This window comes from Musca domestica, unplaced genomic scaffold (genome assembly GCF_030504385.1).
Source record: "Musca domestica strain aabys unplaced genomic scaffold, Musca_domestica.polishedcontigs.V.1.1 128, whole genome shotgun sequence".
NCBI classification, from domain to species: domain Eukaryota; kingdom Metazoa; phylum Arthropoda; class Insecta; order Diptera; family Muscidae; genus Musca; species Musca domestica.
In genome coordinates this window covers 783,388-809,210 of record NW_026712169.1, presented here as the reverse complement: position 1 = coordinate 809,210, position 25,823 = coordinate 783,388, and the positions used below count along the sequence as shown (strand labels likewise).

The 25,823-nt window shown below is 33.5% G+C and overlaps 2 protein-coding genes and 1 long non-coding RNA gene across 5 annotated transcripts in view; 2 read left to right on the top strand and 1 right to left on the bottom strand.

Moving 5' to 3' along the window:
- Positions 1–10,786: 10,786 nt before the first annotated feature.
- On the top strand, positions 10,787–15,489 carry LOC131800729 (adenylate cyclase, terminal-differentiation specific-like). Of its 3 annotated transcripts, none has more exons than XM_059118409.1 (4): positions 10,787–10,928; positions 11,412–11,503; positions 13,859–13,957; positions 14,091–15,489. In XM_059118409.1, the coding sequence occupies exons 1-4, from the start codon at positions 10,911–10,913 to the stop codon at positions 15,478–15,480; spliced, it is 1,599 nt and encodes a 532-aa protein (XP_058974392.1). In that variant the 5' UTR covers positions 10,787–10,910; the 3' UTR covers positions 15,481–15,489. The 3 variants fall into 3 exon arrangements, with proteins under 3 accessions (XP_058974392.1, XP_058974395.1, XP_058974394.1); XM_059118411.1 differs by lacking the exon at positions 10,787–10,928 and adding an exon at positions 10,989–11,244; XM_059118412.1 differs by lacking the exon at positions 13,859–13,957.
- Positions 15,490–17,553: 2,064 nt separating this feature from the next.
- LOC131800505 (probable RNA methyltransferase CG11342) lies at positions 17,554–25,727 on the bottom strand. The gene is made up of 2 exons (XM_059118408.1): positions 25,597–25,727; positions 17,554–18,359 (listed from the first exon to the last, which is right to left on the bottom strand). The coding sequence occupies exons 1-2, from the start codon at positions 25,613–25,615 to the stop codon at positions 17,677–17,679; spliced, it is 702 nt and encodes a 233-aa protein (XP_058974391.1). The 5' UTR covers positions 25,616–25,727; the 3' UTR covers positions 17,554–17,676.
- The window catches only part of LOC131800728 (uncharacterized), a 74,095-nt gene continuing 69,543 nt past the window's right edge, over positions 21,272–25,823 (top strand). The window contains exons 1-2 of the long non-coding RNA XR_009341510.1: positions 21,272–21,474; positions 21,570–21,726. This is a non-coding gene — a long non-coding RNA (uncharacterized LOC131800728). The remainder of the gene's footprint in view (positions 21,475–21,569; positions 21,727–25,823) is intronic.

Here is a 25,823-nt window from a genome sequence, read left to right as displayed (position 1 = left end):
TTTCAATTGGTTTTAAGTAAAAAAAATATTTCCTTAGAAGGAGCGAAAAGTTACTCTGGTTACTCTCTTTGAGTAATTGTCCCTTTCTTATTTCCTCTCTCGCTATTTATTCAAATAAAATGAGCAAAAAAAAATGTCAAATATTTGTAATGAAGTTTGTTGTTTTTTCTTTAAATTATACAATTAAACTTGAGTTACACATTACAAACAATTACATTATGAAAAAACCCCTTTTTATTCCAAGAATGTTCTGAACTGCTGAGTAAGCAAAATTTACCAGAAAAACATAAGAAGTTGGTATATATAAATAAATGGTATGAGAATACAGGGTGAGATAAAACAAAACTGCTACAAAGTCAAAGGCCATAATTTTTACATATTTTTTTTAATTTTATTGAATGGGAGTCAAAAAGTAGCAAAAGTAGCAGTAGCGGAAGTAGCATCAAATTCTAAAATAAGTTTAGATTGTGCTAAGTAGATAGTGCTAACCTTGCTTTCCAAAATACTCCAGACACAGTAGTCCAACGGATTGGTATCCCGAGATTTTGTTGGTCATTGTGCGCTGGAAATGAAGCGAGGAACCTCATTTTGTCTTTAATACACCCTCCAGAATATTTTCGCTATAATATTCGGCATTTATTCTGATGCAACGGTCGATTAATACGGGTGGAGAGCTAAACAATATAATGAGCTGTCACTGGAATAATTCTAACAGCTGTCGGACGAGTGGCTTAGAAATGACAGCAGTCTGAAGTTGGTTGCAGTTTTTTTATCTCACCCTGTATAGACAAAGGTATTAGATTTATTTAAAAAAAGGTGATATATAAAACTTGTGTAGTATGATATGCACAGGTCTTACTGAGTTTTGAAAAGATTTTTTTATATCAAGCAAAAGTGAAATTCAAATCTACTCAGTATTATCTGCATATGTTAAGGATTATTAGTACATACATGCATATGTTTGTATACATATGTACACTATATAAGCACCTTGCGTCAAGTATTTATTTATTTATTTTTAGTTTAATTTATTTTTTTTTCTAAATATAAAATAATCTATAATATTGCAAACTCAGGGCATATTAAAGACTCATAATATATACATTAAAAAAATAATCTTAAAATATAAATACACACCAACAACAACACTTATATACATGCATTTATAAATTTAATATTTATTCGTTTTTGTTTAATTTTCAGTTTTTGAGTGTAATTTTTATTTATTAATAAATAATAAATAAAACGAATATGAACTTCTCAGGTACTAACTTATAGAGCAAAAAAAGAAAATAAATAAATAAATAAATAGTTATAACAAATAGAAATAAAATTTCTACAAAATAAAACCAAAATTGAGCAAAATAAGAAATTCAAAAATAAACATTTTCAATAATTGTGCAATATATTAAAAAAAGAACAACAACAACAAAACATATACGTAAATAGCAACTAAAGTTTATAAGGAAAGTAACCAAAACAAAATCTGAGTCGGTCAACAACAACAACAAAAAAGGCATGTAAGAAAAGTTCATATGTATGTAATAAAAGTTAAGAAACAAAACAAACAAAAAGAAAAACAAAACACAAAATAAAGGGCAAATGTATGGTAATAAGAAATTGAAATTGTAAGTCAAATCAGAGAGAGAGAGAGAGAGAGAGAGAGCCACAGACAGTTGGCCAGTTTGAGTAAGTAGTGAGTTTTGATTTTAAACAAAATTCATAAAACCTTTTGTTTTCTTTAAAATTAAAATAAAATTTTATGTTTCTAGGAAAACCACAGTTTTTTTTAAATAATAATTGCTTTTTTGTGTCTATAAAATTTTATAAGGAAAATAAAAAAAATAATAACTATAAATATTTGGCTAAATCTAGCAATATTTAGCTTAAAAGAGAGCTAATTTTTATAACACTGTGCAACACAAAAAATAATAAGGAAATACCCAGTTGATTATGAAAGAGGAGCTGAAATAAAGAAGGCATCTGGTATCCGGAGATTTTGGTGGCCATTGTGCGCTGAAACTCAAGCGAGGAATCTCATTTTGTAACCATTCTTGGATGGCGCGTGCTGAGTGCGATGGTGCTGAGCCCTGTTGGAATGTCCAAAGTCCGCGGCCAAAATGTTTGCTAGCACCAAGGCTTTAATACACCCTCCAGAATATTTTCGCGATAATATTCGGCATTTATTCTGACGCCACGGTCGATTAATACGAACGGAGAGCGACCATCGCCTGTTATGGCGGCCGACACCATCACCATGTCCGGCGCTTGAGTTCTGTTGGCCAACCGAAGGTGCACATTTTCAGCTGACCTCTTTGGCAAGTAAACACGATCATTTTGTTTGTTTACAAACTGCTGGACAACGATTGTTTTCTCATCGGAGAAAAGCAAATTCGGCAGTTCACCACTTTCGGCCAAGCGAAGTCAATCTCTAGCTCTTTTGAGTCGCTTTTCTTTCTGTTGCGGTGTAAGTTCTTGCACTTTTTGGAATTTCAATGGCTTAATATATTGCGATATGTTCAGCTCACGGGCCATTTTTCGGCCACTGCGACGCGGATTTCGATCAAGTCGCTTCTTTACATTTCAAACCATTTCCGATGATGTTGCTGTTTTCTTCCATCCAATTCCTTGACGTCGGGCTATGCTAACAGTATCACGGTAACTAGCGATGGTACGAGACACAAAAGATTTATTCACATTTAAATGCTGGAGTGCTCTAACGATAGCCACTTTTAGTTTTCCAGCCAAATATAAAGAAATCACGCTTGAATTCCATCACGAACAACTTTTTTCTGGAAAATTGTCACAAAAATGCTTTTGTACGCTTGTAAACTGGAATAATTTTAACAGCTTTCGGATGGCTTAGAAATGACAGCAGTCTGAAGTTGGTTGCAGTTTTTTCTTTTTTCAGTTTTTTTACTTTTCCTTACTTTTGCTGTTTTTTACTTCTCCTATGCTTTTAGCGCGAATTTCCAAAAACCAGCCTTAATACACGACTAAGCTCCAATACTGACTCTCGTGAAGAATTTCAAGATTCTAGGTTGAGCTTTCCTTTAAAACGTTTGAAATAAGAACCTGAATCTCTTTTGAGGCTTTCATTTACAAACCTAGTACTGTTTTTTTGTAATATTGCCAAAGACACTATATAACTAAAATGAACGGAAGAAAGGTATCTTAGTCCGAAATTTTCAAAAAATGATTAAGAGGAGGGAAGGTGTCTTCTCTATTTAGGTTATTTTGTGATGTAAACTTTCAAAATGTCAATACACGTACATATTTTTGTTAAGCTCTATGTTCATAGTCGTCAGGATTTTTTCCAGTAATTATTGAAAAAAAAATAATAATTTTGTAACACAGTGTTATGGTTAAAAATTATGTTTAACTCTTATAATTGTATTTAAGACCCGAATTGAAAACAATTTGGTCATTATAATTAATTGGGTCAGGGTTTCTCTCTGGTAGAATTTTCAGTTCAACAGTAATCAGTTAATTGAAATAAGGACCTGATTGTGAATATTGCGAGTGAAAGAAATCTTATAATAATAGCATTTAAATAGTAAAAAAAAAATTAATGAATGAAATGTTTGATCTCAAGAAAAAAAGGATTAAGAGAGACTGTTTCGTGAATCTTATAAAAGCTATATTTACAAAAATTGTGGTTTTCATAGAAATATATATTTTTATTTAAATGAACTTTTATTATAAAACACATTATTTTAATTTAAAAAACAAAAAAATAAACATAAAAATAAAAATAAACTTTATATTAAGCTGTGATTTTTTAAAGAAATAGTAAAAAAAGAGAGAAAAAAATATTTAACCAAATATGAATTAAAAAATAAAAATATGCTAACTTTCTTCCCCTCATTTAAATAATATGTTCATTAAAACAAAGTCTGATTGTGCAGAAGAAGAAAAGTTTTTTTGGAAGAAAAATAAAAAAAAACTTTTTCTTAATTTATCACATTAATTTTTTTTATAAATTATTACAAATAAATAAAACTAAAAAAATGCGAAAAAGTAAATAATTTTTTTTTCGAGTGAAATAAAACAAACTTTACGCAGACAACACAAACACACATTACGTATTTGGTAACAAGAAGTATATGTAAAATTACACAAACACACTCACAAAAAAAAAACAAAAAGAATAATAATAAAATTAAATAAAAATATTAAAGTATATGAAGAATTCCAAACTTCCTTCCCGCTCTCCCCAGTCCAAAACAAACTCACCACATACTTGTATCGGAATATGTCTATGAATGCAAAGTAAAACTAAAATGAAAAATTAAATGGTATTGAATGGTAAATAAAACAAATGAAAAGAAAAACAAAACAGAATAAATGAACTACATAAATCTTCTTCAGTATATTGGAAACAAAAGTAAGAATTCAATAAACTTGTTGCTATAAAAATAACAAAAAAAGAAAAAAAAAGAAAACGAAAACAGTGTTTTATTGAAAATGGAATTGTGATTTCAATATGGTTTGTATATTATTTTTAATATATATATATATATATATATATATATATATATATATATATATATATATATATATATATATATATATTTGGTATGTACCTAATTGTACAAATGTACCCTAATTTTTGAAATCTGCTGATAATCGATACTTTGAAAGTCTACACCATTTGGAACGAAAAAAAAACCAGTAAGGAAAAGTCAAAAGTCGGGCAGGGCCGACTATATGATACCCTACACCACTATGCGTATTTAGTAGAACTCCCGTAACAAAATAATTTATTTGAAGTAGACCTTACCTCCCATCAACATTTGGCTTTAGAGCAGTTATAGTTTGGTTTCAGAGGGAAAAAAAATTATGGAAGGCATATCCAATTCTCAAACGATTTTCACTAAATCTGACGGAGGCATTTTTATCTTTATAGTGTGCATGATATCACTTCGAGAAAGATTATATTAAAAAAATGTATGTATATCGGACCCGAATTCCGCCAAATGGAAACGTACGTCTCGAAATTCGCTCCATTTGACGTGATATAACGATTTATATGGAAGCTATATCCAAATCTTAGCCGATCTCGATAAAATTTAGCAAGGGTATTTCCGAGCTCTGTAAGACATCATTGTTATCAAATGCATATTACAAATGTGAGGGACTTAAACACCAAATCGAATGAAACATATATATGGGAACTATATCTATATCTGAACTGATTTTCACAAAAATGTATATACTTGCTTCTAGTCTGAGTTCGGTCGGATGTATCAAAATGCAGGTCATTTTAACTGATATTGGCCATTTGGTGCACAATTAACCTGAAATCGTTTGAAGATGTATATGGGATTGATAAAATTTGGCATAGGTATCTGATATCTGTCACTAAATATCATCCCTATGGGGTGCATTTTACGAATGTGAGGGACTTAAAACCTCAAATCGTATAAAACATATATATGGGAGCAATAGCTATATCTGAACCGATTTTCACAAAATTTTATGTAATTTGTTCGTATGTGCCAAAATTTGGATCATTTGGCATGATATTGGTCATTTGATGCACAAAAAACCTGAAATCGGATAAAGATATATATGGAAGCTATTTTGAAAAAAAGTTTAAAAATTTATTTTTGGGCTGTATCTGATATTTGGTACCAAAGATCATTGTTGTGGAGTGCATGTGAGGCAATTAAAACCCCACATCGGATAAAACATATGTATGAGTGATATAGATATATCTGAATCGATTTTTACCAAATTCTATATACCTCCTCCCAGACTGAATTTGGTCGGATGTGCAAAAATTCAGGTTATTTGGGTTGAAACTAGCCATTTAGTGCATAATTAACCCGAAATCGATTGAAGATATATATTGGAGCTATATCTAAATTTGAACCGATTTCCACCAATTTCAAAAGGGTTCGTCCTTAGGTCAAACAAATATTGTTTGCAAAATTTCATCACAATCGGATAATAAATGCGACCTGAATTTTGTTCACAAAAATACATGGGCAGGCGGACGTACGACCGGACTAACATGCATAAATCGACTCAAAAAGTGATTTTATGAAGATCCTCAAAAGTATCTATGGGTCTATCTCGCTCCGATTTCCATGTTACAAACAAATGGACAAAGACATAATATCCTTACCACTATGTGGTGTAGGGTATAAAAATTATTTTCTCATATTGCTAAACTTGTCAATAAATCAGTAACTGCCTTTATTTAAATGTATAATTTGAAGAGTATGTTGTGGCGGGTATTTTTTATTAAAAACAGTAACCCCTAAAATATGCTTTAATTATAATATCTATTCTAAAATTCTTATGTGATGAAAAATGTGCACTATCCACCGCTAGATGGTGCGTCACGTTTGCTATAAAATATTGGAACTACACAATAAAAGAGGGCACGATAAGTAGTCAATGGAATTTTCATCGACGATTTTCGAAGAAGTGGGCAAAAGTGTCTATTTCGTATCTGACTTAAATCTGATATAAATATTAGAATGTGACAGATTTTTATAATTACTTTTTCCTCTAGTTTATACGCGATAATCGTTCGAAAATGTTCAAATGCACCGAAGTATTCCACTTCATCTAATACGGATAACAAGTTAAAAACTATCAGTCGGTTTTGCCGACAGATGTATACCCCCAGCCAATGTCTGTTTGTTTACATATATATTAACTTGCGTTATGATTATTTAAGCTTTTGATGCTTTATGGGAGGAGTTTTCGAAAAGATTGGTCAATATTGTTCATTTCTTATCTAACCTAAGTCTTATGTAAATATTACACGTTGCCAGATTTGGACATATCTCACTCTATATGAGATATGCGATATTTTATACAGTGGACCGAAGTATTCCACTTCTTGTAATACTGATAAAAATATTGGATTGTGTAAATTTTAAAGAAAATCGAACACTTATTTACAATTATATAGGAGTACTCTTTAGTGAAACGTTTAGCCAGAAGGAATGAACCGAAATAAATATTGGTCTATGGTTAACAGACATATTGAGGTACACGAAGTTTGATGAACATCGCTGACTTGTTCACAGTAGATATCTGGTTGAGCGAAATATTTAGATAAAATGTTGGCCAGTTGTGGGAAATGTACCAGAAGAATTGAACCATATATATTCCATTTTCAAACCAGGTAGTGCTGGAAGAAATATTGAAATGTGTGAAGTTTAGATTAGTTGTTTATTTCACATTTTATAAGAATTTTGGTAATTCTAAATTTTGACACGTTGGCGTTGTGGCGGAGGTATCACAAGGAGTGGTCCTATATATTCCATCTTTGCACCACATATTGTTTTAGTAGATATATTGGGATATTGGGAAACTCGAAGAGAATGAATGTGCAATTTACATTTTAGGATTGCTTTTTATACCCTCCACTATTCTATGGAGGGTATATAAACTCTGTCATCCCGTTGGTAACACCTCGAAATTCTCATGTCAGAACCAACTTAGTATACATATTCTTGATCAGCGTAAAATTCTTAGTCAGATAGAAGGCTAAAGTTTTGCACACATATGTATTTTGTCAGTAGGCAGGTTATGTTCGTAAATGGGCTATATCGGTGCATGTCTTCATATAGTCCCCTTATAACAAATCTCCCAATATTCGGTATTTTGATGATTTTAGAGATATTTTTTACCCGAAGTCTATGTTAGCAAATTGTCTATTCAGGTCGAGGTCTTCGTATAGCTCCCTAAATATCGGTACCTCCCAATATTCGGAACATTATTCATCGAAATTGTTTCAAATTTCGTATTTGAAGTTCCTAATGGGTACTTCAGTATATGACAAAAAATTGTCTTTGAAGGTCCAGGGCCTCAGAGCAGAAATACATAAAGCGCATATTTGGCTGGCTTAAGTCATCGGCTGGCTTCTTCGTAGATGAACAAAGGAGCCTAGGGCCAAAATCGAACTATGTCAACCTAAAACTACTTTGTTCATGTACGAAGAAGCAAGCCGATGACTTAAGCCAGCCAAATATGCTCTTTATGTATTTGCAGCCTAAGTCATAGGCTGGCTTCTTCGTAGAGGAATAAAGGGCTTTCAGGTTGACTTAGTTCGATTTTGGCCCAACGCTCTACTGTTCTTTTCCGAAGAAGCCAGCCTATGGCTCAAGCCAGTCAAAAACGTTTCATGTATTCTCAGCTTTAATCTTCTATTGTATAAATGCACTATTACTGGGTTTTCAAACGCCGAGTACGTTTTATTGAGAATAGAGATTTTTTTTGTCGTTTTAAATTTAATAACAATTTAAATAACAAATTTTGCTTAAGGTTGTAATAAAACGTTTTATGTATTCTTACCTTTAAACTGGCTTAAGTTGTCGGCTGACTTCTTCGTAAAAGAACAAAGGAGTTCTAGGTTGGCTTAGTTCAATTGCGCCCATAATTTATGCTTGCGCATCCTACGCTTCTTTGTTCATTTACAAAGAAGCCAGCCGATGACTTAAGCCAAGTTCACAGTATATGGTTTTCATTTCCTTTAAAATAAAAAAAAAATTTCAGAGATATAGAAATAAAATTATTAGTTTCTGTAAATGTAATTGACTGTCACTGCATTTTTATCGCAGAGGCATCTTCAATTTGGTTAAAAAAAATAAGTAAAACGAAATTGTAACAAATTTCATTATTTTTGTCCGAAAGGTAATTCTTCTGTTCTATATAGCATCTGACACCGTCTTATTGAAAGTACATGTCATGCAAGAAAGCTTTTCCATTTTGGGCAAAAGATTGGATATCTTCGCTGAGTAACGCTCACCATTCACATTTACTTTACGATCTTTGAAGAAGTACGGTTCAATGAGGCTACCAACTCATAAGCCAAACTGTGGCTTATTCAAATTTAATGATTTCCAAGCGTTCTTCGTTTTATGACGATTTATGGTTATATTATAGACCGAACTGAAGATGTGTCACAATGAAACGTAAGCTGTTTAAACATATTAGCTATAAACCATGGTAGAAGAATACAGGTAGTCGCATCGACACTGCTGCTGGGACAATGAACTGTCAACTGTCGATTTTGGAATTGCAAATTTTAAATGAAAATTTATTAAAATTTGTAAAAATTTTTGAAAAATTCATATTTTAACAACCTCTGATTTGCGTCGTATAAAAAACATCTAAAAATCCACTTATTTTTCATAAAACATTTTAAAAATTTTGACATATCAATGTTCCCAAACGTTGATGCATCTACCTATATTCTTCTACCAACACTGGCTCGTACGGCAGCGATATTCTCGGCCGATCGCCTTGGTCGACTTTTATATAGACCTTCTAAACACTGGCTCGTACGGCAGCGATATTCTCGTCCGATCGCCTTGGTCGACTTTTATATGGCCTCTTCGGATTTGAAAGAGCCTTACCAGTCGTAAATTTTTCGTATAAACGCTTAATGGTGTTCTTAGAAGGCGCACTTTTCGCATTTTTTAATGTTTTAAAAGCACGTTGGATTTTCAAGATTGACTTCTTCTGTTGAATGTAAATTTTAATTATTTCAGAGCGCTCGCGTGTCGTGTATTGGTTCATGGTAAAAATCTGCTTGGACTGACGCTTCAAACGCGGTATGTCCTTAAGCGATGTGACATCTCTGTCAAAAGTTATGGCGTTGCCAGATGGATTGCCAGAGAATTGGACCTACAGCTAACAACTATACATTCAGGAAAATGATATGTAAGCATTAACATTAAATATTTTAAGAAGAATTCTTCTGCATTTTCGATTTAATAATCCAAATTCCAATTTTTTTTTTTTTAAATTAAAATAATTTATTGAAAACTAATTATTTTGTTTACTTTTTTGGACACATAACTCTGACACATGTATTATTTACAAAAACAAATTTGAATTTGGTTGTTGTTACAATTGTTGTACAACAACACTTGCTGTTGCCTGTATTATTTTACCATGGTTAACAGGCAACAAAATGTACAAATTTGGAATAAAGCAATATTGTCAATGAATCTTGGTTTCAATTTTGTGGAAAAAGCCAATATTTCATTCATGTTTTGTGAATTTTCCCCAATATATATTTTTTTTGTGGAGAAAAATGCAAAATAAACCAAACCAATTGTTGTATATAATTTATCATTTATGTATATTTAAAAGTCCATTTGACATAATAAGGTTCCAGTACAGAGTTGCATTTTTCCAAGTTTCTTTGAAGTTGAGCCATGGGTGTATCTAAAAAACAAGATTAACCCAATGGATGCAATGCCTTTTGTTGGGTTAACTTACTTTAAGAGAATTTATTTGAAATATAAGAAATAGATATGACAATTTTGATCCAAATCCAGTGTGTTAACCCATTTATATGTAAATGTACTAAAATAGATTCAGTGGGTTAATCTTCAATTGTATAAATGTGCTATTACTGCGTCTACAAAGACAGGACGATATCTTTTGTAAACGCTGAGCAAGTTTTATTGAGAATAGAGTTTTTTCTTCATATTCAATTAAAAAAAATCTTTATAAATTCATATTTTTTACCAATATAAAAAAAAAATTGTTCTTATACTTCGTTCTTCTCTCTCAAAAAATCACTTTTATTTCCTTAATCTTAATAAAATGTTGTACAATAAATCGTACATATCTTGCGAAAACACTAAAAGCAAATATTACTACTTAAAATATATATTTTTTATTCCTTACAATTAAGTTACTTATATTTTAAAATATATCATAAATCTAATTTAGCTGATTTCATTTCGCGTCTTTTTTATTGCTACTTTTGTCTTACTACGAATCACCCTGTGATTGCCAACCCAACATAACCCATGTAGCAGTCAATTTTTTTTACAACGCTGTTACCTACGCTGTTTTTGACAACTGTACAATATTATAATTTTCACAGAATAATTTAGAAAATCTCAAGATTTTTTCATTAAAATACCATGAATTCAGCCACAAAAGTAAGTTTTTTTGATCGGAATTTAACAAATAACATCGTCTGCAGTGTTTGCCAATAAAATAACTTCTAAAAAAATTTGTGCGGGAAAACTCGACGACGACTCACTCATGTCACACACCACAACACCAAAACAACTCTCGCTCGGCAAGTGTCAGATCGTCTGAATTCCTTAGGGCGGTCAAGAGGAAAGAACGACAAAAATTGTTTGCAAACAAACTAATGAATTTGTTTAAAAAACAATCGTCCGTCCATAACAGGCACTTCGAGTGGTACAGGGCTTCTGCGTGAACTTCTACCGCAGAATGGGTATCCCCTAGGTGGGCTAAACTCTTCTATAACAAAAGGACGGACATTGGAGATTTGTTTGTTTACAACCAGGAACAAGAAGAGATTTGCATACCAGTTGTTTTGCTTTATTTTGATAACGAATTTTATTCGATTTGTTTACATGAATGTTGTTGTTGTTTTATCAATTCCATTTTAGGTGGGTGAAATATTCACTGCTGCTGGTCAGGCTTTTAGTCGCTTAGGAGATTTAACTATGCAATTACATCCAAATGCAGAATCACCAGCGGGGTATGTATTTTTGTTCTATTTATTAATTTTATCTTTAATTTTATGTAAATATTTTAAATGATGTTTATGTATCTGAAATATTTTTAGAATTATGTTTAGAACTGTCTTAAATAGAGAAAGGATTACATGAGTATTAAATTTATTGTACAGAAATATTTAAAAAAGACATGCTATGGTCCGATTTGCTCGTTATTTAATATACCTATTAATAGTAGACTCTAATATTCGTGATTTCTGCTGAAATATATAAAAGATATTCAATCAAGAAGAGTTAGTCCAATTCTTGGCCAACTTCAAAAATTGAAATTGAATTGAAAAACTCATAATAGTTATTAAACAAGGTCGATACGAAAATAAACTAATAATTTTCGTCTTGTTTTGAAGTATTAATTCCAGGAGCAACCAGAATTTAAAACATTTGGAATATGTGAAATTAAGTCATAATATTGTATATACTTTGTTTTATATGCAATGTATTTTATAGAGATGTTATTAATTTTCAATTTTTTATTAAAATTAATTCCAAAAACAATAGATTTTTATTTGAATAGATTTTCAAAAAAAAAAAGTTTTTTTATACAATACCGTCAGTAGAAAATATGGGTCTAGCGTCTTAGGTCGTCCAGCCATGCCTTATTCACAAGACAACTATAATTAAAAATGATTTGTATAAAAAAGATTACACATTTGTACATCAATTATACTAAAAAATTACAAATTTGTAAAAATTTTAGAAAATATTTGTCAACGTAGCTTAAGATCTTAAATTTGATGTTAGTCGTAATGTAGAATACAAAAAACTGGTTATAAAATAAATTCAGTGCTTAGTTCTTAGGTTGGTTGATGGATGTTCATCTACAGCTCGTTCATCGTAGGAAGTGGCGATAGGAAAGGGAAGAGGACGTATTTTGGTAGTAGGAGGTAGAATATGATTTTAGCAATAGAAAGAACGTTAGGGTTTCTACCTCCCAAGTACCAAGTAACTTATGTCTCCAGTTTGATAACATGGGACATTTGCATAGTAGCAGCTCAAACGTATATATTCTTCATACTCGGAAGCCTATAATAATCTGGAGCAGTTATGTTTAGAGGTCATATTCTGATACTGCCATGTCAATATGCCCAGAGGTTCTTCTCGAGCTAAACGACCAGATGGTCTTGCATCCAGTTTTCAAGTGTCATCTCCATAGATCCAACAAAACACAAATTCAATTCCATTTCTGGGCTGGACTCAAGATTCATAGGATAATAGGAGTCAGAAAAGTTTAAATGAAGGCTCTTCCTCGGCCCGGTATATAGAACACTTGCTGGAAGACGCTCAGTCATCTCCTTTTATTTATTTTCTTTTGCCTTGGGATGTATCTAGATTTCTGATTTGTTCGGAATGGCTGATCCTAATAAACCTTGCATCTACTTTCCAAGTACATCTCTATAGATCCAACAAAGCACAAAGTCAGTAAAGTCCATGAGGATAATATCACAAATTGTATTAATATGGGCAGTTATTACCTTTTTCCGAATGCCATTCCTCGGCTGATATCGCTTCATTGTTGTTATCCCGAAGAATACGAACAAGTTTCATAAGATAATAGGAGTCAGAAAAGTTAAAATGAAGTCTGATTTATAGAACTCTTCCTGGAAGACGCTCAATCATCTCCCTTTATTAAATTTTGTTTTTACATCCCATCTCTTTTTCTGATTTTCACCGAGTGGCTGATCCTGATAAACCTTGTCAATAAAATAACAGTAGGAAGGCTATTATGCTATATGTGGATGGATTCCTATCCATTTACCACCTAAATAAGTCCGCTTTGTTAACACATTTCTCTCATTGTTTTGGACTTTTAGAAGAGCCTTTATGACACCCTCAGACCCTCTTTCAAGTGCAAATAACAAATTTTAATAAAGATGTAGATAAAACTGCCAAGCCAAGCTCACATTATATGAAACTTATATGGAAGTAGTATTTTTCTAAACATTAAAAGTAATTTTAAGAAAATCTATAGAACATTCAGGACACATCAGTCAAACATTTGGTCAAAAATCTTTACCAAAATTAAAAAGAAAAACCTCAAAGTTGTTTGAAAACGAAGAAGAATTGAGCTGAGCTGAATACTTAGGCCTACCAAAAAAAATTTCTCCCACCAAATGTTATAATCACAGCAGAATTTCAGATACATAATACAAATACAAATTTTCACAATATTTTATACGAATATAAAACCTATGAAAAAACTAATTCTTATTTTCTGTTCTCTCGCTATGTCCGTCCATCATTCCACAATACCTACCCTTCAACTCTCTGTTGAAATATACTCTGCAAACTCGGGAATTCCCATTTGAAAAATCTTACAGAAAATGGACTGATGAAGAAATTGATATGCTGCATGCATCAATAATACGATTCTCAGATGATTTAAATAAAATCAGTTTAAGCATAAAAAATAGGACAGTGTAAGTTGAAAATAAACCTAATTAGCCTCTTAACCTCTCACAGGGATATAGCGAGAGGGCATTTTCACATATTATTAACAATAGAGATGACTAACATTACATTTTGCATCTTTCTTTTTCTTCCCATTGGCAGGACTCAAATCAGACAGGCATTAAAGAAGAAAGCTTTTGAAGATGCCGGTATACCAGCGAAACAAGTACCAATGCAACAGGTTCAGCATGTGGTACAAACGGTGCAGCAAATTTCGCAAACAACGACGGTAACGCACCAACATCAGTCACAACAGCAACAACAACAGCAGCAGCCGCAAACATTGCAGATACAGCAGCCAACACATCAGATTTTGAAACAACATATTGTACAGCAGCAACATCAGCCATCGCAGCAGCAACAACAACAGCAGCAGCAAACTGTAATTGCCACGGGAGTGTTAAATGCACAGCAAACATCTCAGCACCATCAGACCCAGCAACAGCAGCATCATCAAACGACAACGCAGCCCCAAACGGTGCACATACAAAATATACAACATATTGTACCTTTACAACAATTATTACAACAGCAACAACAATCATCAACAACCTCAACACCTACACAAATCATTCAAACAGCGCCTAAACAAATTATAATTCAAGCATCGCCACACAGTGCAACTTCACTTGGAGGTAGTGGTGGAGGTGGTGGGGCAAGTGGTGCAGCCGCCAGTATTGTGAACTTGAATAATGTAACAACAGCAAGTTCACCCCAATTGACCCAGCCACAAATTGTTCACTTGCAGCCGCAACAATTTCAGCAATTACAACAAGCTCAAGCGCAACATCAACAACAACAGCAGCAAACACATATTTTGCAACCCACCCATGCGAGTATTGCGCCAACTAGTGTAACGCTACAGCAGTTCCAGCAAATACAAGCCTCCAAAGGTATTCTAACTGTGCTACAGCATCCCCAGCAGCAACAACAAGCGGCAACGGTGGTCACATCTACAGGCGTTACACTTAACAATGCTGCAGCAACAACAAATGTGCTGGCATCGACCCCATCTTCAGCAGCCACATCATTGAACACAAACTTAACCAATGCATTATCTACCCCGCCTACAGCTTCTACGGTAACAGTAACCGAGAATATTGTTTTACAACAACCCACTAACAGCACAGGCGGTGGGGCCCAAATGGTAGGCGGTACAATTTCATTGTCCTCGGGCCACAACGCTGCCGTTACCACCAATGCAATGTCCCCAACGGTTACCAACAATTTGGTAAGCAACTCTACAAATGCGGCATTGGTAACGCAGTCAACCACAATAGTATCGCCTGGATCAACATCCGTTGTTCCCAGCCCAACTACCACCATGGCTGTAGCCACCACAGGAACCAGTGTGGCCCTGAAGTCATCCGGTCCCGATGTTACGATGACCTTGAATCGCATTAATACCGCGGAACATGAAGTTGATGTTGAAGAGTGTTTGCCCGGAGATGTCGTTAAGTTGGACTTTGCCGGCGAAGAAGTGGCCGGGTGAAATTATACTTCAAAAAGTATACGGGCGTTACAACGAGGATCAACAACGTCGCCGCTACCATCAACCCTAGCATTAACATCCACAGTCAGTACATCAACGCTTCAACAATCACCGCCAACATCAGTAGTATCATCCCATCAGCAACAACAACAGCAGCAGCGACTTTGTTTAGATCAACAGCCAGAACGTCATTTATCTTCAACTGTGGATAATTTAGAATTAGCCAATGTTATGCAGCATAACGTTGTAGTTACAGATATCGAAGAAGGAGAAGAAGTAATAACCGGCACCAATTGTCATGCCACAGATGTTATCGAAGAAGATTTCTACTTTTGAAAAGAAAAAATTCCACCCTCCTCCTTCCTCCTAGTTGTCATTGAAATATTACTTCCCCACAAAGTAAATCTGCTTCCCATTATTTTTCAAAAAAAAGTAACCAAAACAAAACAATTTATCACTGTTAATATTTTATAAAATTATTCTCATAAAGTATGTGTACTTTTAATCGAGGTGAAGAAACAAAAACAAATTACAACAGATAATTCATTTTTCCAAAAAAATACTTGGTTTCCCCCTTTTAAAATAAAATAGGTTTTCATTTTGAACATTTGAATTATATTTTTTGTTTTATTTTCCAACCCCCTCCAAATTCCTTTCCTTTTCTCCTCCCAATGGACTTTTTTCTTTCGATTTAAATTTATAAATTTTTTAATTAAAAAATACATACGTTTATTTTTAACGAAATAAATCATTTAAAAGTTATTTAAGAGAAATGATAATTAAAATCTATAAAATTAACAGAAAAAAAGGTTAAAAAATTAAGAGAAACAAATGTGTTTTAGGATCTTTAATTAGTGTATAAAAGTGTACAAATTAATAAACAAAAAGAAAAAATAATAATGAAAAATGTGTGCTTTGTTTTTGTGTAAAGGGGGAATCAAAGAAATTAAAAAACAAGTTAAAAAGCTGTAAGGCCGGGCCGAATTTTTAATATCCTCCACCATTTGTAACGAATTTGCCAATCCTCAAAAACTATAAATTCCGTTAAAAATTCTGTTAAAATCTTAAAAATACCGAATATAGCTTTTTTAAATTGGGGTTTATACCACGACATGGCCCTGCATAGGTAACTTTTGTCATAGGCCATTACAATATTTAAATGCGAAATTTAAAAAGAAATCGGTGAATAATGTCGCTAAAATCATCAAAATATCGAATATTGGGAGGTACAGTTATATGGAGCTATACGAACACGTGGACCTGCACAGACAATTTTTTTGTCTTAGGCTGTAGTATCCATTGCGAACATCAAATACCAAATTTGAAACAATTTCGGTGAATAATGTCTCTAAAATCATCAAAATAGCAAATATCAGGAGGTACCGTTATATGGGGGCTATTCGAAGACGTGTACCTGCACAGAAAATTTTCTGTCTTAGACTGTATCATCCATTACGAACTTTAAATACCGAATTTGAAACAATTCCGGTGAATAATGCCGCTAAAATCATCAAAATACCGAATATCGGGAGGTAAGGTTATATGGGGGCTATACGAGGACGTGGACCTGCACAGACAATTTTCTGTCTTAGACTGTAGTATCCATTACGAACTTTAAATACCGAATTTGAAACAATTTCGTTGAATAATATCGCTAAAATCATCAAAATACTGAATATCGGGAGGTACCGTTATATGGGGGCTATACCAAAACGTGTACCTACAGGACCCATTTTCAATACCAAAAGTCCTGCAGACATAATATACATTTGAGTAAAATTTTATCAATCTACTTCATTTCGTTCGGAAGCTATAGTGATTTCCACAGACGGACATCGCATCGGACATAGAATTTTATGCTGATCAAGAATATAAATACTTTGTGGGGTCAAAAATGTATATTTTGAGGTGTTACAATCGGAATAACAATATATATATATATATATATATATCCGTTTGTAACACATCAAAATATACATTTATATATATATATATATATATATATATATATATATATATATATATATATATATATATATATATATATATGATCTAAGAGGGAACTTTATTCGAGAATAGTGCGATTTAAACTCGAAATCTAATTTAGATTATTAAAACCATTAGGTCGACATGACTGCTAGAGCTACAAACTTAAAAAAACACAATTGTTTTACCATTTTCTAAATCTGTTTTTAATTATCTGTAAAAACAAATTTTTCTCTTCCACTTTGTTGGACACGATTCGTAGACTTTTCTTCTTTGCAATGTCAGTTCAAGATAATTTTGGATTTCATCTTCGACCTGTGAACGCCATTTCAACTCTGGAAATAAAGGAAATACTTCTCCCGATTTCTTTAGTCTTCTCTCTGCAGTTTGATAACATTTCCAGGGTTGTGGTTCTACAACAAATAATTTGGCCAACGAAGACAATTTGCGTAGAAATTCCTGCAAACCACTGTCATGATGATTCAAATGTATCCACATGGTTATGGAAAAACAACAAACTGCATCGAAATGCGATCGTTGATGTTTCGCCAAATAATCGTTGATTTTTTCGAAAGCTTCATTGTCCATAACGTCAACACACTCAAATGTTATTGCGTCACAATTGTTTTCGGCTTTAGCTCTTTTAATTAGGGCATCGTCAATATCTACTCCATATATGAGAATGTCACGTTGAGGTAGTAATTTGCTAAGATAATCACGTAAAAGTTGTGTGAAAACACCAGAATTGCAGCCTACATCTAGAACAAGATAGGGCACGTTGGGTGCGTTATCGTCAGTGGTCCATTGGTCTGCAGGCAACAGTTTGAGACGTTCTTCTGCGGAATTAAATTGATAATAATTGATGAAGTTTCCATATTGCACAGCTCCAGGATCTGTTTTGTTTTAGAAAATACAAAAAAAGTTGATACATTTTAAAAATAATTAAAATTGTATATAAATTGTATTAATTGTTCGGCTACATTTGGTCTCTAATTAGACCCTACACCCCATAGTGGAAAAGGTATTATGTCTTTGTGCATTTGTTTGTAACAGGGAGAAGGAAGCGAGATAGACCTATAGTTACTTTTGAGGATCTTCATAGAATCACTTTCTGAGTAGATTTATGCATGTCAGTCCGTCCATCCGTATGGATATACGGACCAAAATGCAGGTCGCATTTAGTATCTGGTTGAGATGAAATTTTCCAAACAATATTTTTTTCGGTCCAAGGACGAACCCTATTGAAATTGGTGAGAATCATTTCAAATTTGGATATAGCTCCCATATATATTCAACCGATTTCGGATTAATATTTGTCCAAATGACCTGAATTTTGGCACATCCGACCAAATTCAGTCTAGAAACAAGTAAATCTAATTTATTGAAAATCGGTTCAGATATTGCTATAGCTCTTATATATATGTTTCATCCGATTTGGTATTCGTAATATGCACTCCACAAGAATGATATTCGATACCGGCCATCAGATAATGCCAAATTTTATCAAGATCGGTTCGATCGAAACCCGCGTCACAGTGGCCGTAAAATGGCTCGTGCGCTGAACATATCGCAATATTCTATTCGGCAGATATTGAAAAATGAGTTCGCGGTAAAGCCATTGAAATTCCAAAAAGTTTAAGAACTTACAACGCAACAGAAAAAAAAATAGACTCAAAAGAGCTAAAGAGTTGCTTCGCTTGGCCAAAAGTGGTGAACTGTCGAATTAAGTTTTCTCCGATGAGAAAACATTCGTTGTCTAGCAGTTTGTAAACAAACCAAAGGATCGTGTTTACTTGCCAAAGAGGTCAGCTGAAAATGTGCACCTTCGCTTGGCCACCAGAACTCAACCGCCGGCCATGGTGATGGTGTGGGCCGTCATAACAGCCGATGGTCGTTCTCCGCTCGTATTAATCGACCGTGGCATCAGAATAAATGCCGAATATTATCGCGAAAATATTGTGGAGGGTGTATTAAAGCCTTGAGCACACAAACATTTTGGCCGCAGACCTTGGGCATTCCAACAGGACTCAGCAACATCGCACTCAGCACGCGCCACCCAAGAATGGTTACAAAATGAGGTTCCTCCTTCATTTCCAGCGCACAATGGCCACCAAAATCTCCGGATACCAATTCGTTGGACTATTGTGTCTGGAGTATTTTGGAAAGCAAGGTTGGCACTAAAAAATACCAAAGTGTCGATCAACTCAAGCAAGCGCTTTGCCGGGAATGGGTCAAAATACCGCAGAGCAACATTCGGGCAGCGTGTGACGGTTTCATTGGCCGAATTAAGGCCATAATTCGTGCCAAAGGTGACCAAGTCGAACAAATCTAAACGTATTCTAAAATTTGATGCTATTTCCGACATTTTTTGCTTTCGTTCAATATAATTTAAAAAATGTAAAAATTATTGCGTTTGACTTTGATGCAGTTTTTTATCTCACCCTGTCTGTAATACCAGCCAAAATTGAATAGATTGTTTATATTCAACGGAATTGTACCATTTGGTGAAATTCGGTCCGGTATATCCATTGCTCCAATAAATATTTTATAATATAATCCTTATCGAAGTCATATCATGCACTAGACAACAATGTTATTTGGTTCATAGTTGGTATGATCTACTTTACATAAAGTCCTAAAATAAACTTTTTTGTTACAGGAGCTCTGCTAAGTACGCATAGTGGTGTAGTGTATCATATAGTCGGCCCCGCACGACCTTTGACCTTTCCTTACTGGTTTTAAATTATGGAATATACATTGGATCAAGGCTAGGCAAAGAGTATCCCTTGGGATATCTGTGTGTTCACCAACACAATTGTAAAAAATAAATTGTTTTGAATTTTCTGTCAAAATGGTTTTGGGAGAATATTTAGTTTTGTTCGAGCAGTCGTTGAGGAAGGTGCTGTCGGATATTTTTATGAATACATCGTAAGAAATATTGGAGCACAAATATATCTTACTACATATTTGGAACAAATATTTCCGAATTTGTAAAAATTATAAATTTTAAGATTTTTCTTTTTTTAATTGAATTTTATTTGACGAAATTTACATACGAATTCAGGAATAGGGATTTATTTCATATTGTTAGACACATTTATTGTCCTTCCAAATTAATGGACATTTTCATATCCCTTGATTTCTCTGAAATTATATGTACGTTCTTAGTCAATATTAGGGAAAATAACAGGATGTGATGTTTGTCATTCTGTTTGTAATTCATAGACATAATATTTTAGGACCCAACGCAGGATATGCGTTTCTGATCAGCATACAATTCTACAACTATTTGCGTATGTCAGCCTGTGGTAATCGGTATTAATTTTTAAAGGATCAACTTAGATGGTTAGGATGTTAAGTCCGAAATTATTATTTGTGTTTAATATTTTTTTTAAATAAAAATTATATAAAATTTTATTTTATATATTTTTTTATTTTAAAATGAAACATAATTGAAATAACTGTGCAAATATATCTCCGAATTGTCTGATCAAAATAATAATTTTTAATAACGAAGTTGTTTTTAAAACGGAAAAATTATAAATTGAAAATATAAAGATAACAAATTATTTCTCACTGTGTAAAGAGAGGCAAAAAACACTTGCAATATTTTGTTATTTCAAAACACATACAATCACAAAAAATTTTTGAGGCTCTCTGCCTAGCCCTGCATTGGATACATAGTCTGGCTAAGCAATTCGTATGGATTTTGTAACTTGAGTCTGGATCAGTTGGCTTTGAAATATAATTTAAATAAACTTATTTCATTTGAAAAAATCCTTAAGTTATTTTGCAGAAAACAGAAAGTTAATCAAATTCATTGTGATTTGGATCATATACGCCGAGCAGATAAAAGACCGCAAGTATTGAATAAGAAGATGTTGTGTCTAGCAAACGGAAGAAGAAAATATCACACAAAAGGCAATGCTATTGAGGACAGAGTATTTTTAGCGGCGTTGCTAAATTCCTTCCTTTTAAGACCGCATGAAGAAACCCCTGCCTTTAAAAGTAATCTGCGAGTAATTTTGTAAAAATATTTGCTTTGGAAGAAATTGATTTTTAAGGCCATGGCTCAGAAAAAGATCTAACCAATATAATTTCAGGGTTTTTCCGATACAGAAACTGGACATTGTTCAAATACCATACAAAATCTATTCATTAAACATATATATGGAGTAATTCATAAATTTAACTGATCATGCAGCAGGTATGGACCGAAAGAAGTAGATAATCGCTTCAGACCTCATAATAGTAGAACTGGTAAGACTTCAAAATTTAACGATTTCTAAGAGTTCCGATCGGAATATCTATATCAGATACGTGTTCACAAATGTTTAAGAAATGTTTTTGGTTTATGATTCTATACTAGTCGTTTATAAAACAGGTGGGGCAAAAGTAATCCTCCTATCAGAAAATGCTATAAATTTTTCGATTGGCCCCTAATGTATATATATATATATATATATACATAGCAAGTTGTAAAGATAAAAGTTTTGAAAATTGTGCTCATTTGTGGGTGGGGTACCAGAAGGGGTTCGCAGATATATGTCATTTTAATAACAGATCTTTTGTTAACAAAAATGTTTGTATGTGTAAAATTTTTAAAATATTGAACGCTATGTGGGAAGGTACCAGAAGAAATCGTCCGATCTTTACCATCTTTATAATAGATCTTGCGATGTACCAAGTCTGAATGGAATCGGAGGTTCATTTCGCGTCTCATGAGCTTCATGGATATTAAAAATGTTGATCCTTTGTGGGGGAGGTACCAGAAGGAGCGGACCGATATATTCCATATTAACACCAGATCTTGGGTTGATAAAAATATTGGGATGTGTGAAATTTGAAGACAATCGGACTCTTACATCACATTTTATAAGAGTTGTAATTATTCAAAATTTTGACCGTTTGTGGGGGAGGTACTTGATGGGGTGGACCGATATTGCCAATTTTCGCACCTGACGATGAGGCACGTTTTGGGCGTATCAAATGATATATACCCCCTGTAGCCATATGGCTGAGAGTATAAATATATATCGGAGCCGAAGGTATTTTTGAGCTCTATAAGATATCTGGTACCAAATATCATTGTTGTTGAATGCATATTACGAATGTGGGGGACTTAAACACCAAATCGGATGAAACATATATATGAGAGCTATATCTGAACCTATTTGAACCAAATTTGATGTACTTGCTTCTAGGTTGAATTCGGTTGGATATGCCAAAATTCAGGACATTTGGACCTGAATTTTATTCAGCGAATTTTTCATAGAATCTTAAACTTTTTAATATTTGGTTAGCTCTTTATAAGCATTTCACCGATACTAATATTGTCTTGGCAGAAATATCTTAGCTGAGGCACAGTGGGTGTTGAAATTATCCTGACACGTAGAATTCTACAAAATTCGTCGTATTTACCGACATCTACAACTAAAAATAGTTTAATGCTAAAAATAGTTTATTATGTTCTACTTTCTGAAAATCGTATTTATTCAATGAAAGCCAAGTAGGTATTCTCTACGTGGGGAAGCAAACAGCAAAAATTGATAAGCTCTCTTTTATATTTTCAAAACAGATATGTACAAGAAAGTTTTACTTTATTAGAATTATGCTGCACAGTTTTTATCATGTCCATAAGAGAACGTAATCGGATAAGGTGATGTTATAATCTGAAGTAGTAAAACTTCTTACTTCCCGACATATAGGGCTCAAAAGCTCAGAGTAAAGCCTCTTTTTATATTTATTCATTGAACATGTCTACGTTTTTATAAAATTAATATTTTAAGAAGCCTAAATTCGGGAGACTTTTATTCTGCTTATGTCCAACACAATCTACGAGACGCAGTTTTTTGTTTTAAATTTATTACTTAAGTGGCCAGCATTTGGCGGAGCTTGCGAATTATCCTCTTGGTATGTCTAACATTGGCTATATATAGGTCTACGTTTTCCTATAGCGCACATAATTATACCCTCCCCCTTGGAAAGGAGGGTATATTAACTTTGTCATTCCGTTTGTAACATCCTTAAATATTCGTCTTAGACCCCATAAAGTATATATATTCATAATCAGCATAAAATTCTAAGTCGATTTAACGATGTCCGTCTGTCTGTCTGTCTGTCCGTCTGTCTGTCTGTTGAAATCACGATACAGCCCACATTATTTGACGTAGAGCTCCAAAATTTAGCAGAGCTATTTGCATTGTGTCTAGGATGGTTGGTATTGAAAATGAGATATATCTTCTGGTATAGTCCCCATATAACGGTTCCTCCCGATATTCGGTATTTTGATGATTTATGCCACGTTTTTTCACGGATTTGCCTTAAAATTGGTATTTGTAGGTCATAGCAGGTCCCTGAGCGTGTGGCAAAACATTGCATGTATGGGTCCAAAATTTGGTATAGCCCCCATATAACGGTACCTCCCGATATTCGGTAATTTGATGATTTTTGCAACATTTTTTCACGGATTTGTCTGAAAATCGGTATTTGTTGGTCATAATGGGTTCCAGCTCCGGTGGCGAAACATTGCATGTATGGGTCCATGATTTGGTATAGCCCTCATATAACGGTACCTCCCGGTATTTTGGTGGTTTTTGCCACATTTTTTCACTGATTTGCCTAAAAATTGGTATTTGTGGGTCATAATGAGTCCTAGTTCGTGTGGCGAAACATTGTAATTATAGGTCCACGTTTTGGTATAGCCCCCATATAACGGGACCTCCCGATATTCGGTAATTTGATGATTTTTGCCACATTTTTTTCACGGATTTGTCTGAAATGTGGTATTTGTTGGTCATAATTGGTTCCAGCTTCGGTGGCGAAACATTGCATGCATGGGTCCATTATTTGATATAGCCCCCATATAAAGGTACCTCCTGATATTCGGTATTTTGATGGTTTTTGCCACATTTTTTCACTGATTTGTCTAAAAATTGGTATTTGTGGGCCATAATGGGTCCTAGTTCGTGTGGCGAAACATTGTAATTATAGGTCCACGTTTTGGTGTAGCCCCCATATTACGGTACCTCCCCATAATCGGCATTTTAATGGTTTTTGCCACATTTCTTCTAATGTTTATTTTACCCTAAGGTGGAGGGTATTAAAAGTTTGGCCCGGCCGAACTTAATGTTTTTTTACTTGTTTTAGCCTCAAATTGGTATTGAGTGTTTGTAACAACCCAACATACCAAAAATACAATACAGCTTGAGAACAATATTATAAAAATATAATTTTTCAACAATGCTTGAGAAACACTTATGTTCCACAAACATTTCTCAAGTCTGTCCCTTGTTGACAAATTAGTTTTGATTTTTTGTGAAAATTGTCAGCAAGAAATTATTTTCTTTGGCAAAAAACAAAATCACGCGAATTTAGGACCCATTTGTGGACCGAACCCTTAAGGTATGGATGAATAATAAATCCGGGAATCTTTCACATAAATTATTCCAATCCCATTTCAGATTGGAAGCATCAAAAAAGTTGCAGGAATTCAATAAATGTGTAGTCTTAGTGGAAGAGATGCAGAAGTTCAAATAAGGGAGAAGAAAGCGTCAGGGTATCAAGGCCACATGCGGCAGTGACTACTGGGATGTCCATCAAGAAAAAACGTTAAAAATGATTAAAAACTAAAAAAAAATAATATTTTATACTATTACAAAAATAAGCTTATTATAATATTATTTTTGTAAGCTTATTCTACAATTTCAAGTATAAGCTTATAAATAAGGGTTCAGTTTCGATTATTCTATACTTGTTATACAAACATTTTTCAATGTTTTCTCAAGATTTTCTCAAGCTTAAGGCTTATGTTCATAAGCTTATTGTAATATTATTCTCAAGCCATTTTGGTATGTTGGGAAGTTCTGCCTTCTGCACCCATACAACGGTATCATTGGATGTTTGGTTTTTGACGGTTTAAGCCCCATTTTTGCATGGAATCGTTCCAAATTGGGTATTTATAGTTCATAATGGGTTCTACGACAGGTGCCAAAACATTGTCCACATTCCTTAAAGGTTTTCATATAACGGTACCCACAGATATTCGGAATTTTGATGGTCCTAGCCTTGACCTTTAACAGCAAACACTGAACTTGTCAGGAATCCACAAATATTTCATATTTTCCCTACCTTTATTTCGAAATTCCATAGCTTTCCTAAAAATGCACGTTTTGTTTAGAATGACGATGGAATGACAGAAATATGAATAGAGTTCAACAGATCGAAAACGAATCCGAATTGATGAGGGATCTAGAAATCGACTTTTCTGGAATGATTGCTCTGAGCAAAACAATGTTTAATTTTTTTTACGAAAATTACAAACGTGGTTTGTATTTTTCGTAAAAATAATACAATTA